This window comes from Pongo pygmaeus, chromosome 1, assembly GCF_028885625.2.
Source record: "Pongo pygmaeus isolate AG05252 chromosome 1, NHGRI_mPonPyg2-v2.0_pri, whole genome shotgun sequence".
Lineage (NCBI taxonomy): Eukaryota > Metazoa > Chordata > Mammalia > Primates > Hominidae > Pongo > Pongo pygmaeus.
In genome coordinates, this window is record NC_072373.2 from 80,335,639 (window position 1) to 80,351,552 (window position 15,914).

The 15,914-nt window shown below is 38.3% G+C and overlaps 1 protein-coding gene across 1 annotated transcript; it reads left to right on the plus strand.

Annotated features, from left to right (window-relative positions):
• Positions 1-3,359: 3,359 nt before the first annotated feature.
• Positions 3,360-14,941, plus strand: SELE (selectin E). Its single transcript, XM_054495418.1, has 14 exons — positions 3,360-3,468; positions 3,779-3,863; positions 4,442-4,825; positions 5,544-5,651; positions 6,856-7,041; positions 7,811-7,996; positions 8,110-8,298; positions 9,248-9,436; positions 9,566-9,754; positions 9,967-10,143; positions 10,687-10,794; positions 11,563-11,584; positions 11,690-11,762; positions 12,988-14,941. The coding sequence occupies exons 2-13, from the start codon at positions 3,827-3,829 to the stop codon at positions 11,745-11,747; spliced, it is 1,833 nt and encodes a 610-aa protein (XP_054351393.1). The 5' UTR covers positions 3,360-3,468; positions 3,779-3,826; the 3' UTR covers positions 11,748-11,762; positions 12,988-14,941.
• The last annotated feature ends 973 nt before the right edge of the window (positions 14,942-15,914 follow it).

The following is a 15,914-nucleotide window of genomic DNA, read 5'->3' on the forward strand; positions in this document are numbered from 1 at the left end:
AAATATATAAAAATATCTATATTTATATATAAAATATATAAAAAATCTATATTTATATATAAAATATATATAAATAATATATATATTCTACTATAATATACTGTAATTATATATATTCTACATATATTATATATTATATATATTATATATATTCTGCATTTAAGTTACTGTTACTCACCTATCTCTTCCACTCCTTATTTCTCTTATCCTTCCAATATTGGGTTCTCTCCCTGAAGCTTTCTCAATGTAAATTTAGAATAATCAGTTTGCCCTTTGACCTTAGAGAAAATTTGCTTTTGAATCAGGAACTTCTGGGAAGTGTGGCTTAGGGATCAACTTTACCTAGGCATGGCTCCACCTGCCTTGCTTGTTTTTTTCTTTGTCCACTTTCTCCCTGCCTATGCACCAGGGATCCAGGTTCTGTTCTCGCTGCCTCCTCTCCCTACTGCTCGCTGTCCCTGGGGTCCCTTCCAGCCCCCATGTCTCAGAACCCAGGACACAGCTGTCTCAGTGGAGAGCTGTGATGGTCAAGGAGGTCTCAGGAAGAAGAGGGCAAGAACAGTACAGGAAACTTGGGTAGAACAAGGAATCTCGGGGCATAACAACAAAAGAAATCATGGTTTGGAGTAGCAGGTAAGGGAGTGGGCTCTGGATGTCAACTGCCTGGTTTCAACCCTTAGCTCTGTGCTTTTGAATGAGATAAAATCCCCAGATTCTCAATGTCCTCATCTGTAAAATGGAGATAATAAGAGTACCTATTTCATAGGCTGTTGTATGGATTAAATAATCAATAGGTGAACATACAAAATGCTCAGAACATGGCCTGGCACATAGTAAGCACTCAATAAATGTTAGAGATTATAATTGGGGGTCCAGGACATATACATGTAAGTAAAATAGAAACTTCATCACCACTGGGGCTATTTTTAGATATCTTTGAACTAATTTTAAAAAAGGGAAGAGATAAACTATAAACTTAGTTATGAACAATTCACAATAATAAAAGTAGTTATCTAGGGATGTTAACGACTAATTTCTATTTGCAAAATAATTATTAGGTACTTTATTGATATCGAAGATAAATTGGTTTTTAAGATTTGGCTACACTATACATTTGACCATGCTTTTTAAAAATAGCAGATTATGTATTCATACTTTATTAAAAATAAAATACATACAGATAATGTATTAACCCAGCTTGACATTCTGCCCTAAAATCTAAATAAACATTATATGAGTGATTACTCTTCTGAATTTATTGAAGCAAGAACCACATTGAGCTAAGTAAAGTGGGATAAAGAATCGGAATAATGTCAGTATCTGGAACAGGTAAGAGAGTGGGAAGGTGGAGGGAATAAATTCTATGCTTTTTGAAAGGGGTTGAATTAAATTCGTTAATTAAGTTATTTTTTTCTAATCAGTTGTCTTTTTTGGAATTTTTCTTCTCTTTTCTTGTTTTTCTTGGGTCTTGACATCTTTATGAACACAGAAAGACCAGTGCTAACAAGTAAAGAGAAAAACGAGGCTTTTACCACTACTCGTTCAGGTCTGCTGATAGTACATTTTTAGACAGACCTCCTATTTTAAAAAGCTGTAGATACAGAATATTAGCTTGACTTGAGCTCTTAAAACCTACAGAATATGGAAATTAAAATGATCCCCATTTACTGTTACCATCATTTAGATAGGATAAGATGCAGAGATGGGGAATGTATACAATCGCCCAGAAGAAATGTCAAAATGAAGAGCAGGAATATAGGATACCACATACATCTCCTTCTGTTGCATTTGGAAACAAGTTTCTTTTCTTTTCTTTTTCTTTTTTTCTTTTTTTTTCTTTTTTTTGAGATGGAGTCTTGCTCTGTCGCCCAGGCTGGAGTGCAATGATGCGATTTCAGCTCACTGCAACCTCTGCCTCCTGGGTTCAAGCGATTCTCTTGCATCAGGCTCCCCAGTAGCTGTGATTACAGGCATGCACCACTACACCCCAGCTAATTTTTGTATTTTTAGTAGAGACGGGGTTTCACCATATTGGCCAGGCTGGTCTGGAACTCCTGACCTCAGGTGATCCACCCACCTTAGCCTCCCAAAGTGCTGGGATTACAGGCATGAGCCACCATGCCTGGCCTGGAGACAAGTTTCCTTAAACTGTATTCTTGTTACTGCAGAGGTGAAAAAAAGGGAAATTGAAAAAAATTTGAAAATCCTGAAAATCATAATGAAGGATATAAAAATTATCCCAAATCCTGCCATCCAGAGTTAGTCACTGTTAACATTGTGGAAGAGTTTTTATTCTTTGCACATTAACATTTCAAAAATTTTAAACAAAATTTTGACCAATTAAATATGGATATATAGTTTTCCTTTTTATTTTTTTTCCTTTTTTTTTTTAAAGACAGAGTTTCACTCGTTTCCCAGGCTGGAGAGCAATGGCGTGATATTGGCTCACTGCAACATCCGCCACCCGGGTTCAAGCGATTCTCCTGCCTCAGCCTCCCGAGTAGCTGGGATTACAGGCATGTGCCACCATGCCCAGCTAATTTTTTATTTTTAGTAGAGATGGCGTTTCTCCATGTTGATCAGGCTGGTCTTGAACTCCTGGCCTCAGGTGATCTGCCTGCCTCGGCCTCCCAAAGTGCTGGGATTACAGGCGTGAGCCACTGTGCCCGGCCTCCTTTTTATTTTTTTCACTGAACAAACCATGAAACTTTCCCAGATGTAAATATCTATTTCCCATTTTTCTTATTTTTTTTAAATAAGGCATTATTTTAACCATTTGAGTGTTAGATATTATTTTTAGATAATATTTTAATTTAGGCATAACTGCTGTGCAAAATCTGAAGATTAATATCTACCTTGTGAGTCATTCCTCTGTGAGACAGTGCGTGTTAAATATGTTGAATTGGCAGGTGAAAAAGGAAGAAAAAATGAGTAGTGATTGGTTATCCACAGCTATGAATGAGAAATTGAAGGTAGTAGACTATGGATGACAAACCTATTCTTGGTTTCTTTCTGTTTCTGAAATTCTAATTACTACCACAACTACGTGAGAGACACTACTAACAAGCAAAGTTTCACAACTCTTTAAAGACATAGACTTTATGTTATTAGAATTAAAAATCATGCATTTGTGTCATATTAATAAAATTGCATATATGATATAAAGGCATGGACAAAGGTGAAGTAGCTTCAAGAGACAGGGTTTCTGACATCATTGTAATTTTAAGCACTGTGGATATTCCCGGGAAACTTTTTGGATGCCATTGGGGATTTCCTCTTTACTGGATGTGGACAATATCCGCCTATTATTCACAGGAAGCAATCCCTCCTATAAAAGGGCCTCAGCCGAAGTAGTGTTCAGCTGTTCTTGGCTGACTTCACATCAAAACTCCTATACTGACCTGAGACAGACGCAGCAGTGATACCCACCTGACAGATCCTGTGTTTGAACAACTGCTTCCCAAAACGGTAAGTGCAGAACGCTTTATAAGGGCAGCCTCAGGCCATGAAACACAGATATGCAAAAGGCCTTCTAATAAAAACCACATCAGTACAAGCTCTTATTGTATTGTAGCTAAAACCTGTCTTTTCTCTTTGACCTAAATGATGAAAATCTTAAAATTTGTTTATTTATTTGATTAAACTCTGAAACAAGGATTATGGCACTGGAGTCCTTTACCCGAAATCTTAGGATGCTACCTTAAACATCATGGTAGAATAATGTAACTAGCTACCCAGGTTTTCCTTCTCTAATTCATTTTGTGTTTTATCTCCCCAGGAAAGTATTTCAAGCCTAAACCTTTGGGTGAAAAGAACTCTTGAAGTCATGATTGCTTCACAGTTTCTCTCAGCTCTCACTTTGGGTAAGTCAGTGTCATTAGACCAGGATTTCTCATTCTCGCACTATAGATATTTCAGACTGAAATATCCTTGCTTGTCTGGGGCTGTCCTGCACAGGATATCTGGCAGCATCCTTGATCTCTACCTGCAATGTGTTCTTCCCTGGGCTTGGGGTCATTTACTTTACCTCTTGGTGTCTCCCTTTCCTTAAGTGTAAAGTGTGGATCGTAAATGACCTATTTCCCAGATGCATTGTGAGGATTCAATAGCATGGTTCATGGAAAGTACCTCATACAGTGCTTCTTGGTGCATACTAAGTGCATGATAAAGCTTAGTTATTCTGATTATTATTCTACTACAAAATGGGTATACTGTAATGTTGTGAGTGAGTGTGGGTAAAGCACCTAGTGGGTGGCAGTCACAAAAGAGATAAACAATAAGTCGCTGTTTCTTCATATGTACCTCTTACTTTTGAAAAGATGAGAAAAGTCTGGGCCATGTCACAAACATTGCCAAAAATAAGACAATAAAAAGCACAGTTGTCAGAGTTAAACCACAACAGCACCAAACTCTACCATTTCTTTTCTTTTTCTCTCACTAGTGCTTCTCATTAAAGAGAGTGGAGCCTGGTCTTACAACACCTCCACAGAATCTATGACTTATGATGAGGCCAGTGCTTATTGTCAGCAAAGGTACACGCATCTGGTTGCAATTCAAAACAAAGAAGAGATTGAGTACCTAAACTCCATATTGAGCTATTCACCAAGTTATTACTGGATTGGAATCAGAAAAGTCAACAATGTGTGGGTCTGGGTAGGAACCCAGAAACCTCTGACGGAAGAAGCCAAGAACTGGGCTCCAGGTGAACCCAACAATAGGCAAAAAGATGAGGACTGTGTGGAGATCTACATCAAGAGAGAAAAAGATGTGGGCATGTGGAATGATGAGAGGTGCAGCAAGAAGAAGCTTGCCCTATGCTACACAGGTAGGGAGTTTGCGGCAGCAGTGGGAGGTAGTTTCAGTGTGTGGGCATCTTGGCAAATTTACAGCATGCAAAAACTGCTGTCTATTGTAGTTACTTTATGTTCTAAAAGATTCTGTATAACTGCTAAAGTTTCTCTCTTTTGCTGTTTTGTGTGCATGTAAGCAAGAATATGTGGGTATGTGTATATATATATGTATATATATACACACAAACACATATATAGCTTACAGTATTTATATACATTTTATACATATACACACACACATGTACATATATGTGTATATATGTACATATATGTGTATATATGTACATATATGTGTATATATGTATATGTGTGTGTATATATGTATATGTGTGTGTATATATATAATGTATATAAATACTGTAGGCAAATATGTAGTTCTTTACATATAAAAATGCACACACACAATACATATTTTAATTAATTGTTTATTTGTGGTAGGGGAACTGTCTTCAGAGTTTGTGAAGAAGTAAATTTTCTACAGTAGGTGCCAGCCACAGCTATACATTAGCATCAAGGTTTAAGATAGGTGGGCCTGAAACTCAGATTTGGAACTTTGTAAAACACTTCAGTTAAAGTCTATGGCACTCTGTAGCACTGCTGATGTCTCTGTTGCACACTGTTGATTCTAAAATCAAAGGCACTCAGTGTAAGCACAGTAATAGTCCTCCTCATCATGCTTTGTATTTTCCGCAGCTGCCTGTACCAATACATCCTGCAGTGGCCACGGTGAATGTGTGGAGACCATCAATAATTACACTTGCAAGTGTGACCCTGGCTTCAGTGGACTCAAGTGTGAGCAAAGTAAGTCTGGTTCTCACCTCTTTCTTCATTTGAGATGGTAGCACCATCTCATGTCCTAGCTGGCACTGGAGTCAGGTCTGCATGCCTTCTCTTCCCTGGTGCAGATGGTGTCATATGGTGATCGTGAGCTGAGACTATGAAAACCCTGCTGGGTTTGAGTCCTAGATTCACCAGTTATTTATTTTGGCACCTTGACAAGGTAGTTTAACTCTCTATGTCAGTTTTCTCATTGTAAAATGAGGATAATAATAGTGTGAACTTCATAGGCTCATGGTTACATGGTGCCTGGCACATAGGACACATTCAGTAAACTGTAGTTCTGTGTCCCTGCAAGGAACATGTACTCACCTCATCTAGGTGGTAACAAGACATTGCAGTAGAAATGAGTGAGTTACAGAGTCCAGGGTATCTTGGTTCATGCTCTGGCTCTGTAATGACTAGCTGTGTAGCATGGAGCAAGTCGCTTGAATGAAATGAGGTCTCAGTTCTTAAATTTGTACATTAAGGGAGTTAGATTAGCTTCTCTCCAAGATTCCTTAGCACAGCGTTGTGCAGTAGAGCTTTTGTGATAATGGAAATGTTCCATAGCTGTGTTTTCCAGTGTGTAGCTATGAGCCACATGTGGTTATTGAGTACTTGAAATGAGGCTGGTGACACTGAGGAACTGAATTTTAAATGTCATTTGATTTCACCGAATTCAAGTTTAAATTTGAGTAACCACACATAGATAGTGGCTACTATAGTAGACAGTGCAGCATTAGGGTTTTAAAATTTGTAATGTATTCTAGTACTTAAATTTGAAACATAGCTTTGTGGATGGTTCTTACCCTGGGTGGAAGCTTACCATAGTATTTTTAGCAATTGTGAGAAAAGTAACAAGAAATTTGTTGTGGTACCTAAGTTTACTGGGTTTGTTCATATAATTTGAACAGTTTTGAGGTAAACACAATTACACTACTCTCCCCATATCACTCAATATTTCTTTTTTATGGTTGTCATCACTGCTTTTTTGTCGTTATTGTTATGGATCAGTGTTTTCTTAAATAAAAGAAAAGGGGTAGAATTACAGTCAATTTTACATATTCCATTAGAAATTTTATAAATTTTTAAACTAAAAAAAAAATCAAACTGTAGTTCTAGTTTCCAGTATTCTTATCTGTTAAAGGTGAGAGATGAGCAGAACTGATTTGGGTTTCTTTTTCAGTTGTGAACTGTACAGCCCTGGAATCCCCTGAGCATGGAAGCCTGGTTTGCAGTCACCCACTGGGAAACTTCAGCTACAATTCTTCCTGCTCTGTCAGCTGTGATAGGGGCTACCTGCCAAGCAGCATGGAGACCATGCAGTGTATGTCCTCTGGAGAATGGAGTGCTCCTGTTCCAGCCTGCAATGGTAAATCCCTCTGAGAATACACAGAACGTTCTGTAACTCATCCCTCATTGCTTCTGTTTTTTAATCTAACTTACATTTTCAAAACTTCAGGGAAAGTTTTTTTTTGTTTTTGTTTTCAACACAACTTGTTCTCTCAGCCAATGTATATTGCCAACCCAGTACCTGCTTGGGTTGAGAGAGGTTTTTTTTATTCTATGCTTGAAATGGGTGTTTCTGAGGCTCTGGTGATTTGTAAGGGAGACCATAAAACAATAAAGCTCTAGAAATCTCAATGGATTTCTCATCTTCTTTCCCTGTTTACCTTTTCCAAGCCATGGGACTAACTCAAGACCATGATAGTTAAGCAGTCTTAGTATCTCTTTTTCTCTCTTAATTTTATTTTTCTGAACCAGAGGCCAAAAAAAAAAAAAAAGAAAAATCAGTTCTTCAGGCTCTGATGGGCTAAAATAAATGAATAGCCTATGTATGTCAGTACTAGTCATAACTCCTAATCTGGAATCTTTTTTTTTTTTTTAATTTTTACCTCACGTAAATGATAACATAGATTAGAGACCACTCAGCATAGGCAAAGTGAAAATCAGAAAAGATAGAATATCCATGAAAAAGAATAAAAGCTTTTATTCTGGCTGTGCATGTCCCTAAGAATTGACATAGGACTTTGGGATCTACCCTTTGAAGGCAGCTTCCTCACTCTGTTATGCACCCAGCTCAATAGGAAGTGAAAAGATCATTCGTCTGTAAAATTCATGGTGCTCTTTCAAATCCCCAGTGGTTGAGTGTGATGCTGTGACAAACCCAGCCAATGGGTTCGTGCAATGTTTCCAAAACCCTGGAAGCTTCCCATGGAACACAACCTGTACATTTGACTGTGAAGAAGGATTTGAACTAATGGGAGCCCAGAGCCTTCAGTGTACCTCATCTGGGAATTGGGACAACGAGAAGCCAATGTGTAAAGGTAGAGTTGCTCCACGTGGAGACTTACTGTGAACATTCTTTCTCTCAACCCATACTGGAAATGGGCAAGCTAATTCTAGGCCGTGTTAATATCAATGGGTATATTTGTTACAGCTGTGACATGCAGGGCCATCCGCCAGCCTCAGAATGGCTCTGTGAGGTGCAGCCATTCCCCTGCTGGAGAGTTCACCTTCAAATCATCCTGCAACTTCACCTGTGAGGAAGGCTTCATGTTGCAGGGACCAGCCCAGGTTGAATGCACCACTCAAGGGCAGTGGACACAGCAAATCCCAGTCTGTGAAGGTAAGCTTGAGATCCTTTGATTTATACTTTCTTAAAGAACAACCATCTTCAAACTTGGACAGTGAAAAAAAAAAAAAAAAACAATACCCACTTTAACTATAGAAATCAGATTTGATGAGCAACACTCATATCTTTGAGATTCATTTGAAAGAACTAATGTTTGGCCAGGGAAAGGATCATATGTGTTAAGAATGAATCCTTTGCTGGTTTTTTTTAACTGTGATGTGCTGATAAAACTTTATAGACATTAGCATGGAATAGACAGAATTCTTAATCTAAAGGAATCATATTAGAAAATTCGGAAAGCAGAATAATGAGAACATGATTTGAATGTAAAACTCTCATCACACCTGTCTTCTGAAACGGCTCATAATTAGCAGTGATGAGACTGTTTCAAGCATGGTGTCAGCTACAGAGATAGTATTGATACATATATAAGCAGTAAACCTTTAACTCACTTTAAAGTGAGAGCAAGGATATTGAAAACAAGCAGTTTTCACTATCAGGCACTGGCCTTCTCCTAGCCAAAGCCAGCACAGAATGATTTCCAGTAGCAAAACATTATAACACAAAAACCAAACCGCAAAACAGACAAATTTTATAGGGGTGCTTTCTTTTCTTTCTTTTTGGCACCATCTATAAACATCCATGACCCATATGTTGTCCTCGGACTGTGTGAAATCTTTCCCTTGACCATAATTTATTTTGTATGTTAGAAGAACAGTGCTCAGGAACTAATGTTCTGATTAATTAGTCTTTTAATTAGTGCCATGATCATTGAGGGGGCTGAAAGTCAAAGAAAACACAGCCATCTTCCCATTTGTCCAGGGAATTATAAAGAATCTTCAGTTCTCCAAGTGTTGCTTGAATGAACTGGGTTCACTCAACAAATGCCAAGTACTCTCTAGTTCCACTGCAATATTTTCTGACCATCATTTTGATGTCTCAGCTTTCCAGTGCACAGCCTTGTCCAACCCCGAGCGAGGCTACATGAATTGTCTTCCTAGTGCTTCTGGAAGTTTCCGTAATGGGTCCAGCTGTGAGTTCTCCTGTGAGCAGGGTTTTGTGTTGAAGGGATCCAAAAGGCTCCAATGTGGCCCCACAGGGGAGTGGGATAACGAGAAGCCCACATGTGAAGGTACAGTCTTTGTTTTTATTTTATTTTAAGATAAAAAAACTATTGAAGAGCTTAGGAACTTGGTTACCTTGGGAAACGTATTGCTGGAGATGCAAACAAACTTCTAAAGTGCTCTCTCGTGTGTTCCAGCTGTGAGATGCGATGCTGTCCACCAGCCCCCGAAGGGTTTGGTGAGGTGTGCTCATTCCCCTATTGGAGAATTCACCTACAAGTCCTCTTGTGCCTTCAGCTGTGAGGAGGGATTTGAATTACATGGATCAACTCAACTTGAGTGCACATCTCAGGGACAATGGACAGAAGAGGTTCCTTCCTGCCAAGGTAGAATTGAGTGAAGACTTTTTTAGGGTACAGGTCAAATACTTCATAAAGTTTCTGAACCTAGATTGCCCCAAGGGGGTTTGGTCCTAATTTCCTACATGCTGAAAACTAAGTAGCGCTTACACATTACACTTATTGTTGACTTTTAAGCAAGTTTTAGAAGTTTTCCAGTAGATTTTTCTGAAACTCTGCTTGTGTACCTAACATTGCAGTGGTAAAATGTTCAAGCCTGGCAGTTCCGGGAAAGATCAACATGAGCTGCAGTGGGGAGCCCGTGTTTGGCACTGTGTGCAAGTTCGCCTGTCCTGAAGGATGGATGCTCAATGGCTCTGCAGCTCTGACATGTGGTGCCACAGGACACTGGTCTGGCATGCTACCTACCTGTGAAGGTGATGCGTTGATTGATGATGGTTGTCTGGGGATTAAAGAGAAAAAAGGGGAGCTATCTTGTTACAGTAATCAACTATTCATTATATCCAAACCAGAAAGGTCGCCCAGGTTGACAAGTTGTGAATATTAAGTTGTATGGGGATAGAGAAAAAAACAGAAGTTGCATGTTGATGGAATGGGTAGAATTCTGACAACTGGAAAAAGGAGACAGACAGAGGAGAGGAGAAAGGGGAAATGGAAAATAAGAGGGAGTGAGAGCAAGAGAGCAAGCAAGTGCAGTGTTTATTAACCAAGGTGTTGTGTGGTATTGGGAAAGAGCTTGGCAAGTTAGAGTTCTGCCTGCCAATGGTGGAAATAGCTTCAAAGGTGGCTTGGAGAAGATCTCAAAGGCCTGTAATGCCACATCTCTGCTTCTTGTATTAAACTAGATAGCTCTTCTGCTCCTAGTAATGAATGTACAGAAAAAAGGCCAAAGGGACAGGACGGAGGGACTTTAACATCAATTCCTCCTCATGACATTTCTTCGTCTCTTATTTACTTAGCTCCCACTGAGTCCAACATTCCCTTGGTAGCTGGACTTTCTGCTGCTGGACTCTCCCTCCTGACATTAGCACCATTTCTCCTCTGGCTTCGGAAATGCTTTCGGAAAGGTGAGGAAGTTTATGAGTGTACTTCAAAAATTTTTGAAAATACATTTCTTTCTCATTGATAAGTCATGGTCTTGCTTACTAATTTAAACAATAATTAGAATCTGGATAAAATGCAGTATAATTAAGCAGAAGTCTTCAGAAAAGAGTTAGTAGTACAACTCAGTGTGGGAAGTGTTTCAGGAAATAAAAATGTTAGTCGTGCCTAATATTGTACAACTCCAGGGGGTGCTATTCATGTTGAATTATATGATGCCTCTCGGAATTGTGCAATGAAACTGCCATGATGAGCGCTCTAAGGAAAATGGATAAAATTCTTCCTAAGGAGATTTATTTGGAGTACAGGCTTAAATTTGGGAGTCTCTCATAACGAATATGCAAGCACATCTGACTACACTCATGGTTTGTTTGGCTTACATGTTTAAGAGTACTTAAAACATTTTTGAGTTAAGTTCTGACGTTTACAAAATAGGAAATCTCACATTTAAATTAAGACTTTGGACTTCTCATGAAAAATTGGGAACTGAATCAGGCAAGATGACCCCGTAGCTATTTGCTGGCATTAGGAAGCTGCTATGCCCTTTGGATGGCTGTGTACTTTGCATTTTACCCTAGATGCCACCGAGCCATGTTTGTGCTCTGATTATTACAGAGTCCCTGAAGCATTGAGTTTGCAACGCTTGATGAATTAAGTCATATTGTATCTGGATTTAATGTATCCTCAAAAGTCATTTAGTCTGAATTAATGGTTGTTTGTCTTTTCTTTTGCAGCAAAGAAATTTGTTCCTGCCAGGTAAGTTGCATTCTTATACAAAGCATGCCATTGAACATTCCACATACTTTTCTCTCTTCATGTTGGAAGACAGTGCTTTACCTAGTGTTCTCATGTGTTCCACAGCAGCTGCCAAAGCCTTGAATCAGACGGAAGCTACCAAAAGCCTTCTTACATCCTTTAAGTTCAAAAGAATCAGGTAAGACTTGTAAATCACAAATGGTTATGAGAGAGGTATCTTCTCTACGTGCTCTGTTTCTCCTTGAACCCTCCAAACTTGCCAATATCTTAGGGAGGGAGCAGGGGAGAAATCACCACCTGGGTATTGTTCTTGAAAGTTGTTTTATTTTTTGTAGAAGGAGAGGAAAGAAACAGATCTAGCTTTATTGGGTAATTTCATTTATGATAGATAATAATAATGAAGATAGCTGACGCTTACATCGCACTTACTATATTCTAGGAATTTTTCTAAGCTAGGAACTCTGAGATACGGGCTGTTACTATATTTCTTATCTTTTCTTTTTACTTTTTTTTTTTTATTTTGAGATGGAGTCTCATTCTGTTGCCCAGACTGGAGTGCAGTGGCATGATCTTGGCTCACTGCAACCTCCACCTCCTGGGTTCAAGCAATTCTCCTGCCTCAGCCTCCTGAGTAGCTGGGATTACAGGTGCCCTCCACCACACCCAGCTAATTTTTGTATTTTTAGTAGAGATTTTGTATTTTTTCATCATGTTGGCCAGGCTGGTCTTGAACTCCTGATCCACCTGCCTTTGCCTCTCAAAGTGCTGGGATTACAGGCATGAGCCACTGGGCCCGGCCTGTTACTTTATTTCTTATCACACAGATGAAGAAAATGAGACAAAGAGAAGTTAAGTAAATTGCCTGAAATCTCAAAGCTAGTAAGTGGTGTAGCCAGGATTCAAACTCTGGCAGTCTAGTTCTAAAATTTGTGTTCTTAACTACTCTGACCTGCTTTGAGAGAATTTGGAAAGGTCAAGTCCCTCTGAATACTTTTTAAACAATTAAAATAACTTTTTTTGTGTGTGTGGTTTTAAGTTTACAGAAAAATTTAGCAGAAATCACAAAGAGTTCCAACATATCTCCTCACCACCCCCTCCAATTCCCCCTGTTATTAACATCTTATATTAGTGTTACAACTGATGGGCCAATATTGATACATTATTATTCATTAATGTCCACAGGCTACATTAGAATTCACTCTGTGTTGTATATTCTGTAGGTTTTGACAGAGGTATAATATGTATCCATCATCACTGTCCTAACTGAATAGAATTCGATGTTCCTACATGGTCTATCCTAGTGAGAGTGTATACAGTGGTCTGTGTTAGAAGGTACATTTTGTTGTCATGATCAGTATGCAGAATATTAAGTCTTCTGATGACATGCATGTTTATATTTACAGAAACAGGTGTATCTGGGGAACTAGAGGGATACACTGAAGTTAACAGAGACAGATAACTCTCCTTGGGTCTCTGGCCCTTCTTGCCTACTACGGCCAGATGCCTTTATGGCTGAAACCGCAACACCCATCACCACTTCAATAGATCAAAGTCCAGCAGGCAAGGACAGCCTTCAACTGAAAAGACTCAGTGTTCCCTTTCCTACTCTCAGGATCAAGAAAGTGTTGGCTAATGAAGGGAAAGGATATTTTCTTCCAAGCAAAGGTGAAGAGACCAAGACTCTGAAATCTCAGAATTCCTTTTCGAACTCTCCCTTGCTTGCTGTAAAATCTTGGCACAGAAACACAATATTTTGTGGCTTTCTTTCTTTTGCCCTTCACAGTGTTTCGACAGCTGATTACACAGTTGCTGTCATAAGAATGAATAATAATTATCAAGAGTTTAGAGGAAAAAAATGACTAAAAATATTATAACTTAAAAAAAATGACAGATGTTGAATGCCCACAGGCAAATGCATGGAGGGTTGTTAACGGTGCAAATCCTACTGAATGCTCTGTGCGAGGGTTACTATGCACAATTTAATCACTTTCATCCCTATGGGATTCAGTGCCTCTTAAAGAGTACTTAAGGATTGTGATATTTTTACTTGCATTGAATATATTATAATCTTCCATAATTCTTCATTCAATACAAGTGTTGTAGGGACTTAAAAAACTTGTAAACGTTGTCAACTATGATATGGTAAAAATTACTTATTCTAGATTACCCCCTCATTGTTTATTAACAAATTATGTTACATCTGTTATAAATTTATTTCAAAAAGGGAAACTATTGTACCCTAGCAAGGCATGATGTTAACCAGAATAAAGTTCTGAGTGTTTTTACTACAGTTGTTTTTTGAAAACATGGTAGAAATGGAGAGTAAAAACTGAATGGAAGGTTTATATATTGTCAGGTATTTTTTCAGAAATATGTGGTTTCCATGATGAAAAACTTCCATGAGGCCAAATGTTTTGAACTAATAAAAGCATAAATGCAAACACACGAAGGTATAGTTTTATGAATGTCTTTGTTGGAAAAGAATACAGAAAGACAGATGTGCTTTGCATTCCTACAAAGATGTTTGTCAGATGTGATATGTAAACATAATTCTTGTATATTATGGAAGATTTTAAATTCACAATAGAAACTCACCATGTAAAAGAGTCATCTGGTAGATTTTTAACGAATGAAGATGTCTAATAGTTATGCCCTATTTGTTTTCTTCTGTATGTTAGGGTGCTCTGGAAGAGAGGAATGCCTGTGTGAGCAAGCATTTATGTTTATTTATAAGCAGATTTAACAATTCCAAAGGAATCTCCAGTTTTCAGTTGATCACTGGCAATGAGAAATTCTCAGTCAGTAATTGCCAAAGCTGCTCTAGCCTTGAGGAGTGTGAGAATCAAAACTCTCCTACACTTCCATTAACTTAGCATGTGTTGAAAACAAAGTTTCAGAGAAGTTCCAGCTGAACACTGGCAATGACAAAGCCAACAGTCAAAACAGAGATGTGATAAGGATCAGAACAGCAGAGATTCTTTTAAAGGGGCAAAAAGACTCTGGGAAATAAGAGAGAACAACTACTGTGATCAGGCTATGTATGGAATACATTGTTATTTTCTTTGAAATTGTTTAAGTGTTGTAAATATTTATGTAAACTGCATTAGAAATTAGCTGTGTGAAATACCAATGTGGTTTGTGTTTGAGTTTTATTGAGAATTTTAAATTATAACTTAAAATATTTTATAATTTTTAAAGTATATATTTATTTAAGCTTATGTCAGACCCATTTGACATGACACTATAAAGGTTGACAATAAACGTGCTTATGTTTATCTCTGTGTTAAGGCTCTTTCTTAGAAATTTTATTTAGATAAAACTCATATTCCATAAAATGCACCCTTTAAAAATGTATGTGATTGTATAGCTATCACCATTGTTTAACTCCAGAAGATTTCTATCACCCTGATAAAACATCATTTCTCAGTGTGTCTGTGAGAGTATTTCTGAAGAGATTAGTATTTAATTGGTAGACTAAGAGGATTGCCTTCACCAATGTGGGTGGCCATGATCCAACCCATTGAGGCACTGTGTAGAGCAAAAACAGTGAATTCACTCTCTTTTTAAGCTGGGACACCCATCTTCTCCTGCCCTCCAACACTGGCACTCTTGGTTCTAGGGCCTTTGGACTTTGAAGTATTCCACTGGCTTTCCTGGTTCTCAGCTCGTAGACAGCAGGCCATGGGACTTCTCAGCTTCCATAATTGTGTGAGACAATTTCTATAAAAAATACCACACACCCCCACACCCCAACACACACACACACACACACACACACACACACACTATTGGTTCTGTTTCTCTGGAGAACTCCAACTAATACATGTGAAGGGACCTTCATGAGAACTGGCTACTTAGACTAGGTCTCTTCTTTAATGCCCTCATAACCCATATGTCTCTTCCTTCCTTTAACTGTAATAAATAATTATATATTATTACTTGCACAATTGTTTGTTTAATGTCTGTCTTCCCCACTAAACTCTAAGTTCCTTAGGGGTAGGGAAAAATTACCTTGTTCGTTGCTGTATTCCCAGAACCTAGCACATTCCTGATGCAGAGCGGACATCCAACAAATATTTATTGAATGAATAAATCAATGCATGGGTGAATGAATGCATATTTTAGCTCATAATAAGAAGTAGAATCACTTTTCACAAATGGAATGAGTGGTCTCAGAAGGCTAGAGTTTAAAACCCAGTTATGTATCAACTACCCCCACTACTGCCAGTTTGCAATTTAATATATCTATCTCTCAAAAGTCCAGCAATTATTTCAATCCCCATATACAGAAATGGGGCTTGTAGGAATCATTGTGAGGGCTAAAGGTCAA

Bases quoted from the DNA above. Each gene is read 5' to 3' on its own strand.
- SELE (XM_054495418.1), top strand. From the start codon at position 3,827: ATGATTGCTTCACAGTTTCTCTCAGCTCTCACTTTGG. The intron at 8,299-9,247 runs GTAAGCTTGAGA...TTGATGTCTCAG, and splicing joins GCAAATCCCAGTCTGTGAAG to CTTTCCAGTGCACAGCCTTG. The intron at 9,437-9,565 runs GTACAGTCTTTG...CGTGTGTTCCAG, and splicing joins CGAGAAGCCCACATGTGAAG to CTGTGAGATGCGATGCTGTC.